At 38.5% G+C, this 26,928-nt stretch overlaps 1 protein-coding gene and 1 long non-coding RNA gene across 6 annotated transcripts in view; one reads left to right on the forward strand and one right to left on the reverse strand.

The window, feature by feature from the left end:
* LOC127962977 (citron Rho-interacting kinase) overlaps positions 1-26,928 on the forward strand; it is a 76,961-nt gene that overhangs the window by 29,150 nt on the left and 20,883 nt on the right. For all 5 annotated transcript variants that reach the window (XM_052562605.1, XM_052562608.1, XM_052562606.1 and 2 more), the window contains exons 17-20: positions 2,044-2,237; positions 3,375-3,510; positions 8,032-8,136; positions 8,218-8,358. In XM_052562605.1, coding sequence (XP_052418565.1) covers positions 2,044-2,237; positions 3,375-3,510; positions 8,032-8,136; positions 8,218-8,358 — 576 coding nt within the window. The remainder of the gene's footprint in view (positions 1-2,043; positions 2,238-3,374; positions 3,511-8,031; positions 8,137-8,217; positions 8,359-26,928) is intronic.
* Positions 11,700-13,671, reverse strand: LOC127962980 (uncharacterized). The gene is made up of 2 exons (XR_008154710.1): positions 13,484-13,671; positions 11,700-12,198 (listed from the first exon to the last, which is right to left on the reverse strand). It is a non-coding gene; the product is annotated as an uncharacterized LOC127962980 (long non-coding RNA).

The following is a 26,928-nucleotide window of genomic DNA, read 5'->3' on the forward strand; positions in this document are numbered from 1 at the left end:
AAATGTTAAAAGATTTTTTTCATCATAAAATCAAAAAATAGCAGTATTTAAAAAAAGCAGTATTTTATAATGACATCATGTGACACTGAAGACTGGAGGAATGATGCTGAAAATTCAGCTTTACATCACTAGAATAAATTACATTTTAAAACATATTACAATAAAAACACTAACATGAAATAGTAATAATATTTCACAATTTTACTGTTTATACTGTATTTCTGACCAAATAAACGTTAGCGAGTAGAAGAGAATTCTTTCGAAAACATTAACAAATATTAGCAACTTTCATATACAGTATATGGTGGTTTATTCCTCTGCTGGCTGAAAATCCGTTTGTAATGCATTATATTTGGAGTTCAGTTTCTGTAAAAGGTGTTTTTAACGTGCATTTATATGATATAGTGTAGTATGTTTTCTTAATTTCTCGTGATATGACTGTTTTAGGGTTTGAAAAGTGATGACACAACACATGAAGAGCGAATCACAGCTGTGCTCCTCAGAGCCAAAACAAAGCTTTTTAATAAAATGCTCGTGGGTTATATTGTTTTTGCACGATGATGCCGCAGTGAGCTGTGTGTGTGTGTGTGTGTGTGTGTGTGAGAGGTGATGCAGGCGCGTGGGACGTGTGTGTAGGTGTGCAGTCCTCGCTGTTGTATAACAGAAGCGGATGGTAATCATAGACGCTGGTAGGAGGCAGAAATGTGTCATATTCTCCCCTCTGCCCTGCCAGCGTTGGACTTCACAGGGGCAAGAGCACGCCCGGCTATATTTGGAGACTCTCTCTCTCCTTCTGTGTCTTTCTGAAATGTGCTAATATCCAGTCGTGCCGCTGAGATGCACTTCCGAGCACATCTGCCTGATTCTGAGGATCAATTCTGATTGGCTGCGACTCTGAAATCCGCACCTGCTAATGAAAGTCAAAATGAAAAAAACCTGCAGCTTCCTTTCCACATCTATCAGCATAATTTCAGCCTGGTATCCTGCAGTTCCTGCAGCAGATGTATTGAATAAGTTATCAGTGATCGGTTTCTTTTTATCGAGGTTTCTGCCATCATAGAGATATGGAAATATCTGGCCATTTTAAAATGGTGATTTTCAGACCTGGAAAAGTCTTTAAAAAGGACTTTGAGTGATAAGAATTTAACTCATAAAACTGTATAAAACTTATTTAAAAATTATTTAAAACTTAAAAAATCATAGAAACTTTTATGATGGCAGTATGATAATGATTTTATTTTAAATTAAAATGAAATAAATTATTTAAAATTTAAATTTAAATAAATAAAATATTATTTAAATAAAATATTCAAATTAAATGTATTTAATTTATAAAAACATATGTTTATCTACATTTCCAGACCTGGAAAAATCTGTATTAAAATCTACATTAAAATCTTTTTATTATTTTTTTTATGGACATTTCTCTCACGAAAACATGTAAATAAAATGTAATTTAAAATTGTAATTGAATTTAAATGTATTACAATTATTAACAATTTATTTCAATACAACTCATTTAGATTATACATTGCATGGCTTGGAAAAGTTTTGTAAATTAATAAAATCTTTCTTATAAAATGAAAACCTCTGTAATGAAAATAAATGTAAATTAAATAAAAAATAAATGTAATTAATTTAATTAAATTAATGTATTTAAAATACATTAAATAAAAAATAATTATCTTTAATTATAATTTAAAGCATGAAATAATTAAACATTTATTCAAAGTTAGATAATAAAATCCTAAAAAAATTTAAACTTCTCTAATAAAAAACTTGTGCAAATAAAATAAAACAAAAATATATTTATTAAAATGTAACTAGTAAAAAAAACTAGTAAAATGTAATACTTATCTACTAATCTCTAAACATTTGATCTGCTAGACAGTGTTATTTGTGAATGTATTCTTTCTAAAACAACAAAATAATAATACAAAATTATGAAAAAGTCAGAAAAAAAATGGAATGGTTGCTTGAATAAGATTCTCATGAGTGTATTTGTGTGCTACGAAAGTGTGATACATGTGCTTGTGTGTGTAGAACATGGAGACGCTGAAGACCACATGTACGATGCTTGAGGAGCAGGTGCTGGAGCTGGAGACGCTGAACGACGAGCTGCTGGAGAAGGAGAGACAGTGGGAGAACTGGAGATCTGCCCTGGAGGAGGAGAAGAACCAGGCGGAGCGCCGAGCCAGAGACACACAGAGACAACTGGACAACGAGAAGCAGAACAGGTACACACACACACACACACACACACACACACACACACACACTGGACAGTGTCCGAGTCATGACACACACTCCTGCACTATGAGATAACATTTCAGTTTAGTGGGTTCATCACAGTCAAGTCACCTTTATTTTATAGTGCTTATATTATACAGATATAGCAAACTAAACAAGAAAATAGTGATTCGATGATGCAAACTAAATTCAGTTCAGCTGTAAATCAGCTTTAAAAATACAATAGTAAATAAAACACTCTAACCTTATGTAATGAAAACCGATATATTAAGATTTATTCATTTAGAAATGTATTTAACACACACACACACACACACACACACACATATATATATATATAATATAATATAATATATAATATAATTTGCTATTTTGATATAAAAATTATGATTTTCAGGCCTTAATTTATTTCTTTATTTATTAATGCAAAATTCAATTGAATATATAAATGCATATATATATAATGCACATAACTAAATTACTTTATTACTTATGTTTAGGATATAAAAATGCTGGCTATGCATATAGCCCTACTCCAGAAAAATGTTTCAATCGCATACTGATGGACTACATCATTTGGATAGTCAAAAAATATATATAATAATAAAATTAAATAAATAGATACATAAAATAATTTGGTGGATTTATGATGACGTCAAAGGATTTTACACAATAAAAACTGCAAACTTAGATATCATAATAATAATAATTAATTAATATATATAGATATCAGACATGATAAAAACGTTGACATTAATGCAAATATAAATGAATGAATGCAAATCGATATACATTATTAAAGGCATACAATTCTAGATTTGTATATAGCCTCCAAAACAAAAAGCTGTTGATTTTATCCGTGCACAAAAAACAACTAGAATGTGTTAAAAGTTTGTCAAAACAGTTTCTTTTTAAATATTCACGGGGCCAGAAGTGCCCATAGTTATATAAGAGTTACATAACAAACGTTCAGTGTAGAGATGAGATAGAAACACTGAGTAAGAGACACACTGTGCCACTTCAACACTTCATTTTCTTCTATAACTCCCTCTCTCTCTCTCTCTCTCTCTCTCTCTCTCTCTCTCTCTCTCTCTCTCTCTCTCTCTCTCTCTCTCTCTCTCCAGACTCCGTGCAGAGCAGCGTAATTCTGAGTCTCGTCAGAGCGTTGAACTGGCGGTCAAAGAGCACAAAGCTGAAATCCTGGTCCTGCAACAGGCCCTGAAAGACCAGAACCTCAAAGCTGAAGGTCTTTCTGATACGGTAAGTGACGTGACGTGACATTCAGCCAAGTATGGTGACCCATACCCAGAATTCGTGCTCTGCATTTAACCCATCCGATGTGCACACACACAGAGCAGTGAACACACACACATACTGTGAACACACACCTGGAGCAGTGGGCAGCCATTTATGCTGCTGCGCCCGGGGAGCAGTTGGGGGTTCGATCCCTTGCTCAAGGGGCTCCTTAGTTGTGGTATTGCCGGCCCAAGACTCGAACCCATAACCCTAGGGTTAGGAGTCAAACTCTCTAACCACTAGGCCACAACTTCCCCATAATATAATATAAATAGACTTCCCTCTGTGGACAACAACAACAGCATTATTTCTTCTGTATCAGGCTCAGAAATTAACTTTTCCATTAAGGGCCGGTATTTACCCTCTTGAATTTATTTTACCTTTATTAGGGACATTTTTATATTAGTTATTATGTATGTAATGGTACAAAACTTGGTGCCTGTTGTGAACACATGGCCCTACACCAACCTTACCCCTAACCCTCACAGGAAACTTTGTGCATTTTTACTTTCTCAAAAAAACTCATTCTGTATGATTTATAAGCGTTTTGAAAAATGGGGACATGGGTTAAGTCACCCTCTCCTTGTAATCAAGTGTCATATACCCATGTCATTATACAGAGTTGATATGTCAAAAAAACAAGAGCACACACACACACACACACACACACGAATAAAACAAAATAACATGGACATGATATGTGTCACACACCTGGACTCATTTAGTGTTTTTGCCCCAGTGACCCAGTTTCTGTCTTCCGTGTTTAGTTTGATTAGTTCCCAGGTGTGTCTATTCTATTCCTCATGTGTTCCATGTCCCTGTTAATTTAGTTATTCCATCCACCTGTTTCCCCATTATCCTTTGTACTTAAGCCTTGTCCTTTCAGTTCTGTTTTGTCGGGTCTACTTGCTACTTACGTGTGTCTACCTCTGTGCTCCATGTTGGATATCCCCTGTGTTGGATATATTAAAAGCCTTATTCCGTTTATCCTCGACTCCGTATTCCTTCAGGCAGCGTAAAACTGTGACAGAAGACCCGACCAAAAAAAAAGAAGTATAAAACTGCGTCTTTCCCTCCGTTTTGCTTTCGTTTTTTCACAGTCTTTTTGTTCTGAAGTGTTGATGGATCCCCTCTCTAGCCCCGGATTCCTCCTCCTCATGCTGGAGCAGGAAGGACGCTCTCTCGAGGACCACACCAGACAGTTTCTTTTATTAGCTAATGCCACCAGCTACCCGGACGGTCCTCGGGAGGATTTCGCCGCATTCGTGGAGTGGACTCTGGCGAGAAATGGCTCACCTTTCACCGTCTGCCCGATAGTGGATCTCGCCAGTCCCACTCCCGACCCAGAGACCAGCCAGCCACCATCACGCCGCACGGAGCCAGAGCCCACCGCAGCCGCAGAGCCCGAGCCATCCACTGACAGGGAACAGGAACTCGAGAGCGCGACTGACCAGGTGTGTGAGCCGGCAACACCGTGCATCGTGGGAGTCCTCTTGGAGATCGAGGACGTGGAGGAAAGCCCTGCCCACACTCCTGCGACTGAGGGTGAGCTATATACAGTCTCTGAAGGTCATATGGAGCAAGTTCTGGATCTGATGGACTGGTCTATGGAGGTAATCCCTAATATTCCTGTTTCTCCGCTGGTTCCGTCCAGCCCTGATTCCCCTGTATACCCTCTCAGTCTCCCACTCCTACCTCCTCCAGTCATTTCCTCTGCTCCATTTCCGCTGGTTCCGCCCAGTCCTGAGTCTTCTGTTTCTCCGCTGGTTCCGCCCAGTCCTGAGTCTTCTGTTTCTCCGCTGGTTCCGCCCAGCCCTGAATTTTCTGTTTCTCCGCTGGTTCAGCCCAGCCCTGAATTTTCTGTTTCTCCGCTGGTTCCGCCCAGCACTGAGTTTCCTGTTTCTCCGCTGGTTCCGCCCAGCCCTGAGTTTCCTGTTTCTCCGCTGGTTCCGCCCAGCCCTGAATTTTCTGTTTCTCCGCTAGTTCCGCCCAGCTCTGAATCTTCTGTGTCTCCGCTGGTTCCGCCCAGCTCTGAATCTTCTGTGTCTCCGCTGGTTCCGCCCAGCTCTGAATCTTCTGTCTCTCCGCTGGTTCCGCCCAGCTCTGAATCTTCTGTCTCTCCGCTGGTTCCGCCCAGCCCTGAATCTTCTGTCTCTCCGCTGGTTCCGCCCAGCTCTGAATCTTCTGTGTCTCCGCTGGTTCCGCCCAGCTCAGAATCGTCTGTATCTCCTGTGTTCCCTCCCGGCCTCCCTCTCCCACCTCGTCCAGGACCTGCTGGTCCCTCTGCTCCACTTTCGCTGGTTCCGCCCAGTCCTGATCCTCCTGTCCTTCCTCCCATCCTTCTCCTCTCTCCTCCTCCTAGACCAGCCAGTTCCTCGTCATCCCTGCTGGTGCCAGTCAGTCCTGCAGCTCACCCTCAGTCCGCGCCATCGGGGCGCGGTGGTTCGCCGCTGGACTGCCAGTCTCCAGCTCCGCCTTGGCGTGTTAAGGCCCTGTCTCCGCCTCCAGCCTCCGAGCCCTGGACTCCTCCTCGGTCCTTCGACCCAGCGGCTCCGCCTTGGCTCTTAGCTCCCTCGTCTCCACCGTGGCCTGTCATCCCACCTGCTCCACCAGGCTCCCTTGTCCCTCCGGCTCCACCTTGGTCAGTCGTCGACCATCCGCCACCTCGGGACTCCACTCCTCCGGTTCCACCTCGTCTTTCCATCCCCCCGGCTCTGTCAGGCTCCTCCTTCCCTCCGGTTCCACCTCCATCCTCGGTCGCTCCGGCTCCACAGAGGTCTGCCAGGACCCCGCCTCCGCCTTGGTCGCCTGAGCCTTCTGCTCCACCTAGGCCCTCCGGAACCTCGACGTCCCCCTGGCTCTGCGGCTGTGCTGCTCCATCTTGGGCTCCTCACCCACCGGTGCAGTCTCCGCCTGTCGGCCCCCTGGTGTCGTCGACCCCTCCTTCACCATGGCTCCTCCCGCCGTCGACCCCACCTTGGATCTCCGTCCTGGCTGGTCTCTGGTGGACCATCTGGCTCCTCCTGCTCCTGCCTCCTCCCTGGCTCCTCCCTCCGTCGTCTCCTCCCTGGCTCCTTCCTCCGTGGTCCCTGTCTGCTGGCCCCCTCCTGGGAGTCCGTCCTCCACCGGAACCTCCTCCCTAGTTCCCACCCATGCCTCCCTCGGTTGTTTCTACGGTGCGAGGACGCACCTACCGGGAGGGGGGAGTACTGTCACACACCTGGACTCATTTAGTGTTTTTGCCCCAGTGACCCAGTTTCTGTCTTCCGTGTTTAGTTTGATTAGTTCCCAGGTGTGTCTATTCTATTCCTCATGTGTTCCATGTCCCTGTTAATTTAGTTATTCCATCCACCTGTTTCCCCATTATCCTTTGTACTTAAGCCTTGTCCTTTCAGTTCTGTTTTGTCGGGTCTACTTGCTACTTACGTGTGTCTACCTCTGTGCTCCATGTTGGATATCCCCTGTGTTGGATATATTAAAAGCCTTATTCCGTTTATCCTCGACTCCGTATTCCTTCAGGCAGCGTAAAACCGTGACAATATGAAATGGGTAAATGGTCCTGAAAAAAGTCCTGGTATTGTGTCTAAACTCTTATGTCATTTTTAGAGGTATCAACCTCAAATTTGGAACACATCTTGTTTAGATTTATGGCTTTGATTTTCTTAATGTTTTGGAAATATAATATGCATTTGAGATTCTGCCAAGTGTCTCATTTAAAAGAGACCAAACTTAAGACTGTGCTCCAAAGCATTCAAGATTTATGTTTTGGCTGAACATTTCATTTTCATGTCTATGTCGTAATAAATTGATCATAACTATATATTAATATTAATAAATATAATTTAGTACTATAAAATCACTAGAAAATATCAAATATTAAAGACAATTATAATATTAATAATATAATATAAATAGAATTAAAATATAACATGCATTTCACTGAAAAAATAAATAAATAAATAAAATCAGTGATTTTTCTTTGCCACACAAGCAGAAGTTGAGGGTTAAATTTAACCATTTACTTGAATGAATCTGAATTCACCAATAACAAAAAAACTGATTAAAGTTGTATTTAAATATAAAAATACAAAATCTTATTGCTGATATAATAATTATAAATGTATAATTATAATAAATACATAATAATTATATTGTCAGGACATATACAATAATAAATATGAACTGAATTAATATTTAACAAATTATTATTATAGACGAATTAAATATTTATTAAAAAAAATGTGTTTGGAGAAATGTCAGATTCTGGTGTATTCTCTTCACAGATAAACAAGTTGTTCCATGACGTTAGTCTAGCACTTATTATGGCAGATTATAATCACTAAAACAAGGCGAAATTAAACTCTTACATTGTATCTGAGGTTTGTTGTTCATGCCCCATTTGTTGTCCTTTTATCTTGAATTTGTGGGGCATTTTTGCAACAAGCCTCCATTAATTTCCCACCATGCTCCCACCATCTTCATCAGCTGAGTGATCTGGAGAAGAAACATGCCATGCTGGAGATGAACGCGCGCAGCCTGCAGCAGAAGCTGGAGACGGAGCGAGAGCTCAAACAGAGGCTCATGGACGAGGTGCTTCACTTTACTAGCACTCAAAACATGCATGTGTGCAATCGTGCATCCTTCCCTTAACCAGTGTCCTTTTTCTCTCAGCAAGCAAAACTGCAGCAGCAGCTGGACATGCAGAAGAGCCACATCTTCAGACTGACTCAAGGACTTCAGGACGCGCTGGACCAGACGGACCTTCTGAAGACCGAGCGGACAGACCTGGAGTACCAGCTGGAAAACATACAGGTGAACCCATGTTTACTGCACAAGAGTAGCTTTGGGTGATTAGAATGGCAGTAAACCATGCTACTCTCACAAGGCATGCAGTATGCATGCTGTCTATATAGTGTGCACAATTTTCTGTCCCCAGATCAGCTACTGTAGTTGCCAAAATGTAAAAAGTTTGCAAGCATAACAGTTCCACGGTGCAGTGCGCTCTATTTGAACTTTAACTTCGAGAGTGATGAATTGCACAGTAATAGAATTCTTTCCTCTTTCAATAATTGATTGTATTTACAAAATATATTTTTATGCAAAATTGGTAAAAAAAAAATAGCTATTTATTTTTGAGATTATAACCATACTTACAGAATTAAACATGCAACATAGCGAGGTGACAGCATTGCAGCATAACACCCACTGCATGCTATTAAAAAAAAACACTATTTGCTGCACTGTTTCTATTAATTTAATTTAATTCAGTTTTAGTTATTTTAGTACTTCAACTTATACTAAATGTCACACTGGCACCTTCCTATGATATTTTTATTCAGTTAATGTTCATTTTATTTAAAGTAATCAAAAATATCATTATAATTAATAGTATTAAGATTTAAGAATTTAAGAAACTAACCAACTCCCAAATTGACTCAAATGACTCGCGAACTCGCTACGAATTTCCGAACTGATTCAAATGATTTGCGATCCCCAAACTGACTCAAATGATTCGCGAACCCGCTTTGAACTCCCGAATTGACTGAAATGATTCGCGAACCCGCTACAAACTCCCGAACTGATTCAAATGATTCGCGATCCCCAAACTGACTCAAATGATTCGCGAACCCGCTACGAACTCCCGAACTGATTTAAATGATTCGCGATCCCCAAACTGACTCAAATGACTCGTGAACCCGCTCCGAACTCTCGAACTGATTTAAATGATCCACGAAACCGCAACGAACTCCCGAACTGATTAAAATGATTCGCGAACCCGCTACGAACTCCCGAAATGACTCAAATGATTCGTGAACCCGCTCCGAACTCTCGAACTGATTCAAATGATTCGCGAACCCGCTACGAACTCCCGAACTGATTCAAATGATTCACGAACCCGCTACGAACTCCCGAACTGATTCAAATGATTCGCGATCCCCAAACTGACTCAAATGACTCGCGAACCCGCTCCGAACTCTCGAACTGATTTAAATGATTCGCGAACCCGCTACGAACTCCCGAAATGACTCAAATGATTCGTGAACCCGCTCCGAATTCTCGAACTGATTCAAATGATTCGCGAACCCGCTACGAACTCCCGAACTGATTAAAATGATTCGCGATCCCGTAACTGACGCAAATGATTCGCGAACCCGCTTTGCACTCCCGAACCGACTCAAATGATTCACGAACCCGCTACGAACTCGCGAATTGATTCAAATGATTTGCGATTCCAAAACTTACTCCCCAAATGACTCAAATGATTTGCAAACCCGCTCTGACCTCCCAAACTGACACAAATGATTCACATTCTGAAGTTCCCATCCAAATCAAATGACACGGCCAGTGCTAATATTGCCCTAGTTCACTAATTTCATAAAATTTACTGATTTTACGTCGAAACATCCACAAACATAACCAGGTGAGCAGATCATTCTCTCACTATTTGATTGCTCTAGTCTTTATCCACTCATCATCATCATCCACCAATCAGAACACACGAGAACTCTTTGACCACAGCTGCTGTGCTTCAAAAGCTCTTGCAGCTCAATACTGGGGCTGCGTCCGAAATCGCATACTGCGTACTGGGTACTACATTTGAATTTGAACATATGACTCGACCATTAGAAAAGTATACGTTCTATATAGTATGAATGTGAGTATAGTATGAATTAGAGCTGAAGATCTTTAAACCCCTCGCGGTAAAATCTTACGCGGATTCGGGCTTGCTCTCCGGTTTGGAGGTAAATGAGCGGTCATGTGATGTGTTTCGTTAGCGCGAGAGAGATGCGAAAATGAATGCTGAGTAAGTGTAGCCTCTGGCGATTACGTTTTGGTTGCACCAGCAACTAAAGCAAAGTCTGAGGTGTGGAAAAGTTTTGACCATGTTTATAATGAGAATAAAGAGTGAATAATGACGCACCATCAGTGAACGCGCTGAAGCCATCTACAGAGGATTCCAAGTAGGTATCGCTGCACATAGACATATAAATAACTAGACGCCTCATTGGTCGCTCTGAGCCGTTGCTGCGATACGTCAACGCGTCCGCCATGTTAGTGAGGGCAAGACTGCCTTAAAAATACATGGAGGTAAACGGGGAGCTGCGGTTTTTTCTGAATAAAAACACGATAATGTTCACATTTATCAACCGATTTCAACTTTGCCTCCAGTTATTTTAGTTAGGTTTGGAAAATTATTAATTTTAGTAAGGAATTGTGAAAGCTCACATTTGTCTCACTTGTTGATTTCGTTGATTATTTTCGGTTTACAATTCTAATGTTAATTTAGTATAACTGTGACATATGCATATTATTTAATTTGAACATACATTAAATGAAATGTAGTTGTTTTATTGCTTTCTCTGTGTTCAATGCCAACATTTTTCTTTCTTTTTTTCTCTCTTTCGTGGCTCAGATCAGAACACAGCTCATTCCCTTTGAAATTCTGTGATAAAATCTAAGTAATAAATCTTTAAACACTAGTAATTTACTATTGTTGAGAAAATGTAATAAAACAAGTAAATACAAATCAAAAAGTGACACTATAGCCTACAGATGAACTCCACAACAAATAACAACACATGTAACTGATAAAGCTATGGTTCCAGTGAAGATGAAAATATGCACTGATACAGTGCACAGTAGAAAAGTGATATGTTATATTAAAAAGTACATGTAGTACAACTTAAAGTAAAGTGAATAATATGAAAAGCGAGTACAACGCTACAATAACACATTCGATATAATAGATTTATAATAGTATAAAATTATTTGTATAATATAAATAATACCATAATAAATAACTTAACAACAATAGGTTAACAATAGCGAGAAGAATATGTAATATCAAGGGTGGAATAATACAGAATAGACAAAAATGAAGAATAAATGAATAGTTAATTAAAAAAATTGAAATGTAATTTTAAAATACTATTTGTTTAATAATTATTAATCAAATTAAGACACAATACAAAAAAATTGTGGACATGAGTTCCAAATTGTGTTTAATTAATGAGCTCCTTAAGTATAATATATATATATATATATATATATATATATATATATATATATATATACATATATATATATGTGTGTGTGTGTATGTATATGTTCTATAATTAACATTACACACACTCATGCAGAAAACACACACATTTTGAAACAGTGATTTATTTTTCCATGTATGTTAACACATATGAATGTTTGGGTGTGAGGTTTACCTTGTACCACAAAATCTCAAAGTATAGTTATGTTTATCACAGACCAGAATATGAGATGCTCCCCTCAAAAACTTGATATTAATCAAAATTAATAATAATTATAACAACATCACAATGAATTTATCATGCTATTGCAGCTGGATTCACTATGAGTTCCTGTGTTTTTCATTTCTAGGCTATTAACATCATGTAGTTTTTGTGTAAAGACAAACGCAGTGCATTATCAGCATTAAACAGCCTGTGCAAAGCTTTTTAAATGTAGTCTATAGTATTAGAATATGAGCTGGGTCGTTGTGTCGATTCATTCAGGGCTGCTCTGGGTTTAGTACAAACACAACACTAGTCTAGGGAGGTATAGTCTTGTCTCTTGGAAATGCAGAGACCAGCTTCCCTCAGCTTTCCTTAAGGCTGTCCTTGTCCTGTTTGCAAATGGCTAAAAGGGAAGAAAAAAGAATACATAGAATCAGTTCACAGTTTTATGAAAAGCAATGAAATCCTTATAATCAAGTGATGATGAACTTAATCAGTAACACTTTTGAATAACGGTCCATTAGTTAATATTAGTTAACTACTTTAATTAACATGATCTAAGCAAGAACAATCCTTCTACAGCATTCATTAATCTTAGTTGATGTTCAATTCAACATTTACTAATGCATTATTTAAATCAAAAGTTGTGCTAACAATGAAAAACTGTATTTTCATTAACTAACATGAACAAAGATTAATAAATACAGTAATATTTAACCTCCTCCCCTCCGGGAGGCGTTTCAGGAGCCTGTGGACAAGGACCACAAGATTCAGGAACAGCTTTTACCCTAAAGCTGTCTCCTTGCTGAACTCTGCTCTCTGACACCCTTCAACACCCCCCACACCACACATAGACTCCTCCCCGTCTTCAACACTCTGATTTATTTATTTATTCACAACAAGCAAAAAACAGTAACTTGTTATTACTTGCACTACTGTCTGTTCATCCAGGAACACTGTATAATCCATTTGCACATTGTAATATTTTCTATGCACTTTACTGTCCATTGCAATACTGTAAATTATGTTCATAGTTCTGCCTATAGTGTACATACACTTTTACATAGCCCATCTGTATAGTATGTTCATAGTACACCTATCTGTATATCGTGCTTATAGTATTTAATATCTGTAAATTATGTCCATAATACTTTCCTGTATAGTTATTGAACATATTATAGACCTTTATTCTGTACTTACTGCTTATTGCACTTCTGGTTAGATGCTAACTGCATTTCGTTGCCTTGTACCTACATGTGCAGTGACAATAAAATTGAATCTAATCTAATCTAATAAATGTATTGTTCATTGTTTTTTCATGTTCATTAATGAATTAACTAACATTAACTAAAGGACCATTATTCTAAAGTGTAACCACTTAATCTTTGTAAATAAGTAACGGTAGTGAAATTAAAGAGAGAAGCTTTAGCTCCATCATTAATCTAGACAGTCAAAGGGCTCACTCTGTATATTGTGCTCATAACACCATTTCGTTTATTATATAAACGGCAATATAAGTTAAAACGTAATAAGAATTCATTTAAACTTTGAATTCTTATAAAGTCTCAGCTTTCTCTGCTAACTACGCTAGCGATATTATTAATCGTCTGACACTTGTGGTTAATTAAGCTGTCAACATAATGTAAAAAATGACCAAAAAACATCGAGGAAGATCAGCTGAGTCTTACCTGTGAAAGATAACACCCCGAGATCTGTTTTTATTATCGTGTGACGGTTTGTAGGTGTCCAATCTGTCGATGAGTCAGGTATGTTTTCTTCTGTCCTGATGTGAGAGTTATGAGAGTTGCCCGCTCCAATATGGCGGCGACGTTGACGTGCGGTCGAGCGGCCAATGAGGCGTCTAGCTATTTATATGTCTATGTCGCTGCAGCCCGGAGACCTCCAAGTGGGAGGAGCTTTTGCCGCAAGTGGGCTGGACTTCACGGAGAGCTCCAAGTGGGAGGGACTTTTGCCGCTAGTGGGCGGGATTTTACAAATGGGCGGAGTTTAAGCGGAAATTTCACATTGCGTCTTTGCCGGGGTGCGCGCGAATGAGGATGGCATAAAGAAGCGATACTAATGAAAAACAGATTTATTGTTCTTCATTGTAGTTTAAATTTTATTAACAAGGGGTTATATAATTTTGTGACAACTGCAAACATACAAGTATATTAAATTATATTAATTTTATAATTATATCAGTATCAAGAAAATGAATGAGTAATTTAGAGCAATAAAATGTTTACTGTATGTGAATGTTTTTCTTTAATGCAAGTTAGAAATCTGAGGGAGAATTATATTGTTTAGATTGTTACAACCCCCTTGGCTCTAGGTGAAACAACATTACAAAAGGCCACACGTGGAAGTACATTTTACAAATAAACATTTAATTTAAAAAAAGAAAACAAATCTAAATAGTAATACAAGAGTTAATAATAATAAAAAAAAAACATTCCAAGACTTAAGAGGAAAATATTATTGGTACCAAAGTCCAATTTAAGACACTCATTTCCCCATCTCCTTTTTATCACCAACTCAATCACAGGTAACGCTCCAAACCATTAAAAATTCAAGTTTTATTTGTTATATGACATGCAAAAAGCAGTGAAATGTAGGTCTGGCATACTCTTTTTAGACCGTGCAAAAAAAATAAATAAGAGAAAATTAAATACAAATAATGAAACAACAGGAAAAAAATACGTTTTTTTTTTTTTTTTTGGAGATAATTAAATACAAATAATGAAATATACACAATATACTGTATTAAACTTCTACACAGATGATTTGTAGAGATGCTACACAGAAACTGCTACACAGATAATGTGCAGAGATGTACACAATGTGCAGTGAGGATGAAATACCTAGTTAGGTTGTCAAAAAAGCGCAGTGTGCAGAGAGTTATTGGGTAGCCCTAAACAACCAGTCTATAAAGTGCAGTGTGTTTAATGTCCATGTTTAGTAGTCTGATAACATGAGGGAAGAAACTCCTCCTGAGCCTCTCCGTCTTTGCCATCAGACTGCAGAAGGGTCTGCCTGACTGTAGCAGATGGGTTGGTGGGGTCTTTAAGGATCTTAACAGCCCTAGATTTATATCTCCTGGTTTGGATGTCTTGCAGAGAGGGGAGAGATGTTCTGGAGTGCTCAGCTACTCTTTGCAGGGCATTTGAAGGTATTTGAAGCTGCTCACTCTCTCCACTGTGGTCCCGTTAATGATGATTGGGGCAGATCCGCTGCTGCCTCAAATAGAAAAGAGTTATTGTAAAATATTATTACAATTTACAATATGAATGTTTCTACTGCATTTCTGAACAAATAAATGAAGGGCTGGTGAGCATCAGACTTCAAAACCATAACAAAATCTGTCCAACCCAAAAAAGTCCTGTAGAACAGATATTTAAGGAACCTGAGGTTTTAACCTGCTTGATTTTTATCAGCATTGGAACACTTTGCTGCTGCTTTCACTCCAATGCTATGGATTATATTTTTACTGGAATGAAGTGTCATTAGTCACTAAACATTCAGTCCAATGACATCGTAAAATAATTCACTGTTGACAAGTTAACATTAACTAAAGTACAATGCACATTTATGTAAGATGTCCACAGAATGTAATGTCATTTACATTCCAACATTTGTCATTTAGGACAGTCTCTGACCATACCCCTGGAGCAATTCTAGGGACAAGCGCTGTTGCAAATGTTCACCTTTAAAGTATGAACATAATTTATCCACACAAAGACCCACATACACACACACATTAGTCAAAAATCTTCAGAAAAAATAAATTACACATCTTGATGCATAGAAAGAACAAAAACAAGTTTACAGTGATCCTTTGGGTTTGCAGAGAGAGGCGATAACCAGATCACTGAAATGTAACTTTTGGCCACCCAGACTTGAACTTTCTGTAACACAAAGTTTACACATAATGTTTTTGTTTGTTTGTGTTTCCTACAATGTCAAAATTAATTCTACACCTGTTGATATGTAATGCATGGTAGTGGACACTGCAGTTATCCTCATATATCCACTCTGTTATGATTATTAAATTGAAAAATGAATTTGGTAATTAAACCAAATGTTTCAATTGCATTACATTATTTGGATTAACGTTACACGTAAAAATAGATAACATTTTAAAATTGTTTTGAAACAATGACCAGCTTTGTTAAAGTCAAGCATTATCAGTTAGGAGTTTTAACTATTATAGAACACTGTACTAAATCTATTAATAGTTATTGATCGCTTAAATATCAGTGCAGTTATAATACATAGGTCTGCATATTTTACGTAACGTTAGTAACAATAGCCTACCTGCTTAAAGTCTTCAGTGTCCGTAATCTGCAGCGTAAATGTATTGCAGAAATATTTAGCACAAAAGGGTAACAGACAAAATAAAGATGTAATTTATCTGTGCTGCTAATGCTGTCTTAACGTGCTCTTGGAATAATCGTAAATATGAGTTTTGAAGGTAAAAAATTGCACATGAATGTCCTCCCATTTTCAAACTTGAATGCAATGAGCTTGTAATCATGATTTAACTACGTCAAGACTAAAACATCAACCGCCAAGATACTGCACTTTTTCGCAACTTGTAATACGTTGTACAAGTCTAAACTTACCCCTTCAAACTCCTCTTTCTTGACGCTGAAAAGACTTTTGAAGTTGACGTCGTCTTTTTTTTTTTTTTTTTTTTTTGGTGGTGGTGGTGGGGGGGGGGGGGTATTCGCAGCGTGCTTTAACCCCATGACATTAAATAAACCAATCAAAAGGCTCTGGAGGTTTGTACAGCCCACTTGGAGCTGAAGTCCCACCCATTTGGAGCTGGCTCCGACCTCCGTTTATACCTATCTCGAGGATTCAATAATTATCCTCCTCAAAAACATGTAGACCTAGCCCTAATCTCTGTGAGTAAAGGTTTTTCAAATGATAAATAAATGTTCATTGAGTATTTAATGCATAATGTGGACAGATTATTTACGCTAATGTTGGCATTATTTTTTTATTAAATATCATCTGCTAGTGCGAAGCAAATCCGGCGGAGCCTTTATCTTAATTTCTTTATTGCCAAATACCCATCTTAATTAAAAATGTATCTTAATTTAACGTTTTTATTGGTGCATTATCTATTTATAGGTTAAATGAGCCTGTGAATGCTGAGAGTGCTGAGATGTTACAATGTCACAGAGGACTTATTTTATTTCTTTATTCCAACTTCCAAGTGGTCTAGTCTGTACATGTATAAATGACTCATTATTGACAAAAGCAAAAGAGTTGTGTGCGCACATTTAAATATATTTCCGGGCTGTAAAGGGGTTCGGGCTTTAAAAAAGCTGTCAATCAAAATGTACTTGTGGGTTCGGGTCCTGTGGTGCCTAATTTTTATGGACCGATTACAGCTCTAGTATGAATGGAATTTCGATGTACATCCGCCAAGTTAACATTGTCACGTGACATACGTCGTCACAACAGCGCTAAAGAGCCCAATCTACTGAGCAAACATCGGTGATGTTTTTCGTTATTCTTACCGCTTTCATCTGCGTTTTTACGTTGTTTGAATTCAAGTCGTTAACAATTCAAAGCAGGCGTCGGTCAGTTGTTCGCAGATCACGCCTTCTTGACAGCTTGTAAATCCTTTACTAAATATAAATTTAGCTTTTAATTTTCTACCTCAGAATAACAGCAGCTACATCTGTGAACAGGATGACAGCCTGATTATATGTAAGGATATAAAGCAATTTATTGTAACAAATGAATACAAATAAAATTACACAAAAGAAACAAAAGGAACATAAATCATTTAATAAACTTGAATGAATGCTTAGACAAATACACACACACACACATATACACAAATCACATGCTCCGTCACATCTTGAGTAACTCTTTTTTTGGAGGGAGGAGCTTCAGTGAACAAGAAATATAAGTCTAGTAGCAACGTATCTTCCGTGATGTCCCCGATGCGCGGGTCGGGGTGGGTAAAGAAATGTTACTTTATTTGCGGGCTGGGGCGGGCCAAATTATTTCATAAACGCGGGACCCGCGGGTTGAAAAAAAAAAAAAAACCCGACCCGCGCATCACTAGGCTGTATGTGCGGGCACAAGTGATACTGTGGCCGCCGGTCCATGACTGAAAGAAAAAGATGACGCTCATTAAAGCTCACTGGCTGAGTTTTCTCCTCTGAAAGAAAAGGTTGCACAACTGACAGAAATTCAGAATAAGTTACAATATCTGAGATACTGCTGCTAAATTTTATTAGCTTTTTTTTTTTTTACTTGAATGCCATTGCTTAAATTGATATTATTTATCTTTTGACATTTAATCTTCAAAAGATAAGTTCAGAAACATTGTTTAATATAATCGCCGTTCATATTTTTTATTCAAAGTTCAGAATCAAGATACATTTATTACTCTTATGTTTTTTATGATAACTGAGATAATGCTGCTAAATATATTTTTTCTTTACCTTGAATGTCATTGCTCTATTTTATATATTTTGATATTTGATATTTTGTTCATTTTGTTTATCTGCTGTTCATATGTTAATTTATTAGTGTTTTATATGATTAGAATGTTGTCCCGGTTTTAAAATAAAGCACATCAATGATATTTGAGAATGTATTTTCCCTTTACAGGAAAAGTATCGAAAAAGTATCGAAATCGCAATTCTTGCCAAGGTATCGGTATCGAATCAATAATTTTGGTATCGTGACAACACTACACACAAATACATTATAGAAATATACACAGAAACACACACACATATACACACATCCCAATATATACATAAATACATACATAATAGATACATTAGACAATACACACACACACACACATATATATATATATATATATGTGTGTGTGTGTGTGTGTGTGTGTGTGTGTGTGAACCGCATCATACAGGCTGCATGACATTATGCACAGAATGAGCAGATCATGTCTTTCATGGGGATTTTGAGGAGGCTGATTGCCTTCTCCACCACAGATGACAGGCAGTGGAAGCAGATTTTCTTCTGGTAACTGGAACAATAGATGGCTGAACCTCCAGCAAGTGAAGCCCAATGTTATTTCAAGAGGAAGCAGTTTCATTCTGTTCAGCTGCAGGTCACCACCAGGAGAAGTACCTTGATATCTTTGTTGAGTATCCCGGGTCAGTGTATGATGCCAGGGTGCTGAAGAACACTGGAGGCCTGTATCCACCTGCAGGAAAACACATCCTGGGAGATGGTGGGTATCATTGTTTGAGAGCACACATCTGCCTCATCACTCCATACAGAGAGCCTGAACAGAATCCTGCACAGCTTTGATTCAACACCAGTGATGCTCATGCACAGAACATTGTTGAGAGAGCCTTCAGGATGATGAAGACAAGCTCCATCTTCTTCTTCTTCAAGACCCTGGAAGTGAGTCCTGCCTTTCTGCCAGACGTTGTTGCATGCTGTGCAGTGCTCCACAACCTCCGTCTTCTGAATGGAGACATTGTTGATCCAGAAGTTGTGGAAGATCATGACGATGATACACTGGAACCCCAAAACACAGAAGCCAGCACAGGAGAGCATGTGTGGGACAAGAGCACAATCACCTGTAGGACAGTTGAACAGGTTAAGACTAAGCAAATCAGCTCATGTTCTCATATTGCTATTGCGATCCCGCTCCGAACTCCCGAATTGATTTAAATGATTTGCGATCCCCAAACTGACTCAAATGATTCACGAACCCGCTACGAACTCCCGATTTGATTCAAATGATTCGCGAACCCGCTACGAACTCCCGAACTGACTCAAATGATTTGCGAACCCTCTACGAACTCCCGAACTGACTCAAATGATTCGCGAACCCGCTACGAACTCCTGAACTGACTCAAATGATTCGCGAACCCGCTACGAACTCTCGATTTGATTCAAATGATTCGCGAACCCGCTACGAACTCGCGAACTGACTCAAATGATTCGCGAACCCACTACGAACTCACGAAGTGACTCAAATGATTCGCGATGCCCAAACTGACACTCCATAGGTAATTTTAAGACCGTCAAGATATACATATATTAGTTATTTAAGAAATATACTTATAAATACTATAAATTACATAAATATGTATAAAAACACATGTAAATATTTAAATTTAAACGTGTGTGTATTTATATATACACATAAGAACCATTGATCTTATGTACAAGTATGTCCAGTAGGTGTCCCTCTTTCTTGATTGTTCACAATAATAGGTAGGAACCTTCCTTCAGGTAACAGGTGTTGCTGGAGGGAAGGTGTACACACAGTTTTTGACCGCTACGCTAGGTTTGTTTGTCATGCTAGGCAAGTCATTGTAAAGGATTTACTGACTGTTCTTTGGATTCTTGCCTATATGGAAAAGAAGACCAGTAACGGTAAAATAAATCAACTATAATGAGCAATTTTAACATCTTGTGTGGACATGCGTGACCATTACAAACACCATCCAGGATCCCTCAGCAGCTAGACTTGGCCGCTTACATTGTCAAAAACTTGTTTATTGACATAAAAGGAACTGTGTTTAGCCTATACGTGACTTTGGGGCTTCATAATTGGCTGAAGGGAATTAAATATTATTGGAAGAGCTTCGCTTCGACTTTACCAACGACCAAGGTCAGCTGCAATCGCGACGAGAGGACATCGCGCGTCTCTCCTACTGGGTGACGGACCATTCATTAGCACAATTAAAGATATCGAAGCTGTTCTATAAACGTCAGCAGACGAGCTGTGTTTAAACAATGGCGTCCAACGTGAACAGGTATGTTTAGTAGTAGCGCTACTTAATGTTGAATGGCCATTTAACTTTGTGTGCACACATCATGGGACATAAATCCAATTCATTGGTCGTCAAAGAAAATAATTTTGCGAACTAGTTTCAAATAGTTTTGATCGTGTTTTTTGACTCTCTGTGTATTATGGAGACATTTGAAAGTGAGCACAGATCTATGGAAATGCCACAGTTGAGTGCTTTAAATGACTTTGTTGTTCAAATTGACAGAAAAACGTGTTGTGAAATTAACTCCTAAGCAGGCACGTGCACAGGTAGGGCTCAACCTGTGCAGAGCACATTCCCTTTTTGCCCTTACACTCCGAAGTGCCCTTTTATTGTTTTTTTTTTTTTGTTAGTTTTTTTATCAATGCTATTGGTCACCCTTTACGTCTGTCTGTCTGTTTTACAAATATTTAGCAAATGAAAGTTCTTAAAACGAGCTTGTGTAAATCTTATTCGATCCTCAAGCTGTCAGTAAGCTGATAACTCCGCCCCCTCTATATTCATTGAATCAACTGAAGTTCCACAGCAGCCGCACAGCAGACAACAGCTGAGCTGAACAAAGTTTTGCGAAGGGTAAATAACTATCTTGTTGTTTGAATAAGTACTACTAAACACTGTGTCTATAAAGGCTCATATTTTATTTATTTGGTGTCTGTCTGTCTGACTGACTGAGACATGTGGGACGTTGCCTGAGAGATAGGGCTAGCATTTGCCATCTAGTCATAGCCAATACATAGCCAACACTTAAAGTCCACATGAAATCAAAATTGACTATATTTACTTTATTCGCCTAAATTGATCATTTTGTGCTGAACAATTCATCCATGCGAGTCCATCCACACAAAAATTTTTTTTGGCATCATAATCTTTAATCAAAATCTGAAAATGCCCCTCCCCTCTGCATTGGAGGACCTTCACTGATGACGTAGGCTTGAGGAATTGGGTGTCTGCTTAATCCGTAACCATGCCCCTCCAACTGACAGTAGACAGGCTGCCTGTGTGTTTGCGAGCATTGACAGCGCGTGAAAGGAGAGATGGCGAGGAGGTGCATTTTTGGTTGTGGAACTCACGGAACACTTTTCACTTTCCCTAAAATACCCTCGTTACGGTCCAGATGGCTCGATTTTTTTATATTTCGAGGAAGGAGGGATAACAGAGTCTTCACGCGCGAATGCTTCAAACTTTGGACAGAACACGAAATGGGGTTTGTGAGATATCTGTCATTAACAGATAACGCTGTCCCGTCAGTGTACACCGTTGGTACCTCACAAAGTTTGACGACGGTGAGTTGAAATGCCCCATGTCTCATGCAATTGAACACACCTACTTATCTAGATCCAATCAGGTGCTAGTTGGAAAATAAGTCACGCCCACTATTTGCCTCATTTATTATTCCGTTTCTCTCGGAAATACGTCACAACACTGGAGAAAAGTTGTTTGCAACTTCCGTTTCACGGGGACTTTAAATAGCCTGTGCATACAGTAGCATTTAATCTTTTATAAAATGCGATTTTGGCCAAATGCATTTTACCACAGGAAAAACTGAGCGCTCCATCTATTTAGCTACAAAAACTAGTTTGTAACCTGTAGATGAAAATGTAATGTGATGCAGGCGCCGTCGCCGTTTTAATGACGGACAAAAACAAATTCACATTTGCACACATTCGCTGGTCAAAAACTATATATTGATAAGTAATACAACAACATATAATTTGTTTTTACCATCGGGAAATCATAACAGATGCGCCCCCCGCTGTTTCGTACTGGAACTTACACAAAGCGACGAGTGATCCTCGTCACCTGATACACTTAATTTATTAACATTTAGGCTAATCATGTTATGGTATACTCTCCAGTCATCCTCACATGTATAAAATGTAGTAAAACATGGTTTTACTACAGTAATGTAGTAGTAACTAAAAAAAATTACAGAAGATCACTGTGAAATCTTTAGGCTATATTTTATCATGCAGAATGTAATTCGTGATTCATTCCAAGGCTTCATTTATTTGATCCAAAATACAGCAATTCGCCGTAATTTTGTGTAATATTTTTACAATCTTAAATAACTGTTTAAGATTGTTCTATTTGAATATATTTTAAAATGTAATTTATTTTTGTGATCAAAGCTGAATTTTCAGCATCATTACTCCAGTTCAGTGCTCTTCAGTGTCACGTGATCCTTCAGAAATGCTTTTCACTGCAACTGTACTTTTCACACTATTTTTATTTATTTTTTCATTGCTGGCTTATTTTAGGTTTGTCAAAAATACTTGACTCATTGCTCACCTTCCCCTCTTCTCAATGTCATTCATAATCATGTTAACCAAATAATACAAATTAGCTTATAAAACCAAACAGAATAGCTAAAAAAGAGAATATATATAATTTTTTTCAAGCACATGGCTCACAGAAGGTTGCTGTTGTAATTAGGTTTAAAGAAGCCCTTAAAACCCTGTGTATCTATATTATCTAATTATCTAGTATATTATTATGGTTGTTATTAATCGTGAATAAATCTTAAGCTTTTGAGACTATTATTTTGTGTTATTGAATTTGTCATGAAGATGTGACCATTTCTTCCTTTTATGCAGGCTTACTAAATGGTCTTGATATAAAAAAAAAGTGGGGGGTGCCCTTTTTCATTTTCAGCACATGCCCCTCAAAAGGTCTGTGCACGGCCCTGCTCCTAAGCATTTGCTGCAAAGGTTGAAAAATTACAGTGATAGATCTATTTTAATTAAAGCTACTAATTTAAGAAAAAAAATGCAAGGTCTGATGCAACAAACAAATGTAAAAGATGTACGAAGTGCTTTTGATGATCTTTTAAATTTGTGTGATGAAGCAAAAGGTATTCATGATTCTTTGAGTATGTTAACTGAAAGTGAGAAGGAAAAACATGACAATAATCTATTATGTATAATATATAATAATGATTTTATTGCTGAAGTCAAAATGTGGGCATCATGTGCTGAGAATGAAGTTAGGCCTATGTAAGGGAAACGGGTCAATTTAGCTCAAAGGGAATCATTTTAAGATTTTAAAGGGAATTTGAACAGAATCACTGTTTCACGGCTGATCACTGCGATTCACTGAACGAGCCGTTTAACATCAAATCTGCGCTGGATATTAATATCCAAAGTATAGTGAAAACACTATCAATTAGCACAGTAACAAGATCGGCAATTTAAGACATTAACTTGTAAGCACAAAACACAAGATACTTCTCTTTTCAATATGAATAAGGGTCTATTAGATAAATCTAAGACATATAAACTAATCTAACACATAAACACATGAACTCACACATTCACACAAGTTGCAGGAAGATCGAAAGTTAGGGAAAGATGAGTTTAACAGAATAGAAATGTGGAATCCCAAGTTTACAGCAATACGTTAAATTGCATAGACATGAACAACCATCAATCACTTAATTAACCCTTGCATGGATTTCTTCAATGAGGATAAAAGCAGAGCTAAACACTAAAAGCAGGCATGACTAGTAGCAGAAGCAAAGCCAACAACTAAAAGCAAGACTTTATGGTCTCCTGAGTATTTAAACTGGCCTGTTGGCCACACCTCAAATGTTGTCTTGACCAATCAGATATTGTCTTTGCTCGAGGGTATCATAAATCATATGTTATCTTATCAAGCATGTGGTCCGAATTTTCCCGCTCTGGCAGGGTCTAATTTTGGACATGATTCCTATAACAAGAATATGATACATTTGACAAATAACTGATGGTCAGGACTATTTCAAGCAAGCAGATTCGATTACATAGATACTAGACATGAATATATATCCTTAAGCTATCCCATAGTTATTAAAAGACATACACAAGAAGTGATTATAACATGATAGTCAAATGTGTGGGTTACATATAAATTAATATGGAGTGAAGCGATGGACTGATATTCATTTATAAGTCTTTTTGAGTTCATTTTGGTCCATATATATGTACAAAAGATAGTTTCTTTGCCATTCTCTTGACCAAGATTTCTGTGGAGACCAGAGGTTCAAAGCGCCCCCCCCCCCCCCCCCCCCCCCTCTTAGGGATTTCAGTCTGGTTCTGCTAGGTGGGGGAAGTCAAAGGATCTTGTGTACTACTCTCATGGGTTTACAAGTGATGTCCGGCGTTGCGTATTAATTACAAACAACAAATTTGACAAATCTCTTCTCTGAATTGAAATTGTCAATAATTGTTCTATGTTGTTCAAATGTTGTTCAAATGCTGAAAGCTGTTCTGTGAAAGCGTTGGTTGGTTGGTTGGTTATCTTGCTTGGGACTTGTGGCACAGAATGTTTTATGACTTCCTGTTGCGTTAGTGAGGAATTTGGCTCGTGTTTCAACCACAGCCCTGATCGACTCTTTAATTTGTCTGGTTCGAGTCATTTCTGCTACACCTACTTTAAATGAGGTCATGCATGACAAGGTTGATGATCCACGTGATGGTATTTCAAATGTTGGTACTAAACTCTCAAGTAAAGCGAGTACATGCAGTAGTGTTTCTTCTGCAAGAGTTATAGCTGAGGCAAATAAGGCTGCACTGCTCGCTCGTATGACAACATTAAAGGAAAAACACGCGTTGGAGGAGCAAGCGCAGAAGATAAAGAGGAAAAAGGAGCAACTGGAGTTGAACGCAATGCTAGCAGAATCTACTGCTAAACTTTCAGTTTTACAGGCCTCTGAATGTCACAGTGTTTCTAAAGCCTCTTATAATATGCATCCCCAATTGGAAAAGGAAGGGGAGAAAGCTACCTCAATTATGTTGAATCCAATGGCAGAGGGGTTTGTATCTGCTGTGTGTAGTAAAATGGAAAACCAAGTATCAGTAGTGGATCCTCCTTTGGCATCTTCTGTGTCATATCAGGACATTCGTCAGCAGACATGGCAGGAATGTACAGACTTAGAAAGACAGAGTTCCCAGTATATACTAGGAAAAACATCAGTTCAGTCTCATGGACATCTTGCATCTGATGTGATTTCTCAGCCACAAATCGAGAGTTAGGGTGGTGACATTGTCACCATAATGCAAAGACAAAATGAAATAAGAGCAGCTCTTGTCCAACACCAACGCTGCACATCTTTACCAGCAAGAGACATTCCCTTGTTTGATGGAGATCTTCTTCATTAGGTTTCATTTATAAGAGCATTTGAAAAGGGAGTAGAGGAGAAGGCAAGTCATAGTGATTCCTTGTATTATCTGGAACAGTTTACTAGGGGGCAGACTAGGGAGCTGGTCCGCAGTTGTCTTCACATGATCCCTAACTCTGGCTATGCTAAGGCAAAACAGTTATTGGAGGAACATTTTGGAAATAAGTATAAGATCACCTCTGCTTACTTAGAAAGAGCCTTGTCTTAGCCCTCAATAAAGGGGGAGGATGTTAATGCTTTGCAGTCTTATGCTCTCTTTCTGCGTGGTTGTTGCAATGGCACTGAGGAGCTGGAGTACCTTCAGGAGTTAGATATGCCAAGCAATATGAGAGTCATTATATCTATATTGCCTTTCAAGCTCAGAGAATTTTGGAGAGTTGTTGCACATAACATTCTGGAAAGTACTGAATAAAGAGCTTTGTTCAAAGATCTTGTTCAGTTCGTTGAAAGACCTGTTAGTATCCTAATGGATCCTTTGTTTGGTGATATTAGAGACTTGCCAACTAGCATGAGGCCTGTTAATCGGTCAAAGCCACGTTCAGAAGGCAGAGTTAAAGGAAACATGTTTGCCACTAACAACATTGCACCTGTTGGATCTGGGGAAACTACTAAGAATATGAGAAGGGAATTGCCATTATGTTTGTGTTGTGCTAAGCATCATGTTTTGGAGTACTGTCCACAATTTAAAAGCAGGAAGCCTAAGGAAAAGATGGAATTTCTAAAGGAGAAGGAGCTTTGCTTTGGTTGCTTAAGTGCTGGGTACATGCGTCGTACATCCTTTCAGGTTTGGAAGTATCTGCTATTTTTTGTAGCATCTTCTATCAGCTTCCACAAACACTCACACAGAAACAAATGCCTGTAAGTTCTGATAACATGGGATCTAAAACAGATTTGTCCGAGTGGCCTTACTTGGCAAATGTTAAAGTTCCTCGTATAATGGCTAACGTTGAGTTGTTGATTGGAAACAATGCTCCCAAGATGATGGAGCCTTGGGAAGTCATAAATAGCCATGGGGATGGCCCTTATGCTATAAGACCGTTCTGCAGTGGTTAACAGGATTTCTGTGTTTAGACTGGAGATGTTGCTTAAACAGTTCAACCATGACTTCAATGAGCGAGGTGTAGAAGAGCAAGGATTGTCAAGAGAGAATATTAGACTTTTGGAGATTGCTGAGAGTTTGGTCAAGCTTGAG

The sequence above is a fragment of the Carassius gibelio genome, chromosome B8, assembly GCF_023724105.1.
Source record: "Carassius gibelio isolate Cgi1373 ecotype wild population from Czech Republic chromosome B8, carGib1.2-hapl.c, whole genome shotgun sequence".
In the NCBI taxonomy this organism is placed as follows: Eukaryota; Metazoa; Chordata; class Actinopteri; order Cypriniformes; family Cyprinidae; genus Carassius; species Carassius gibelio.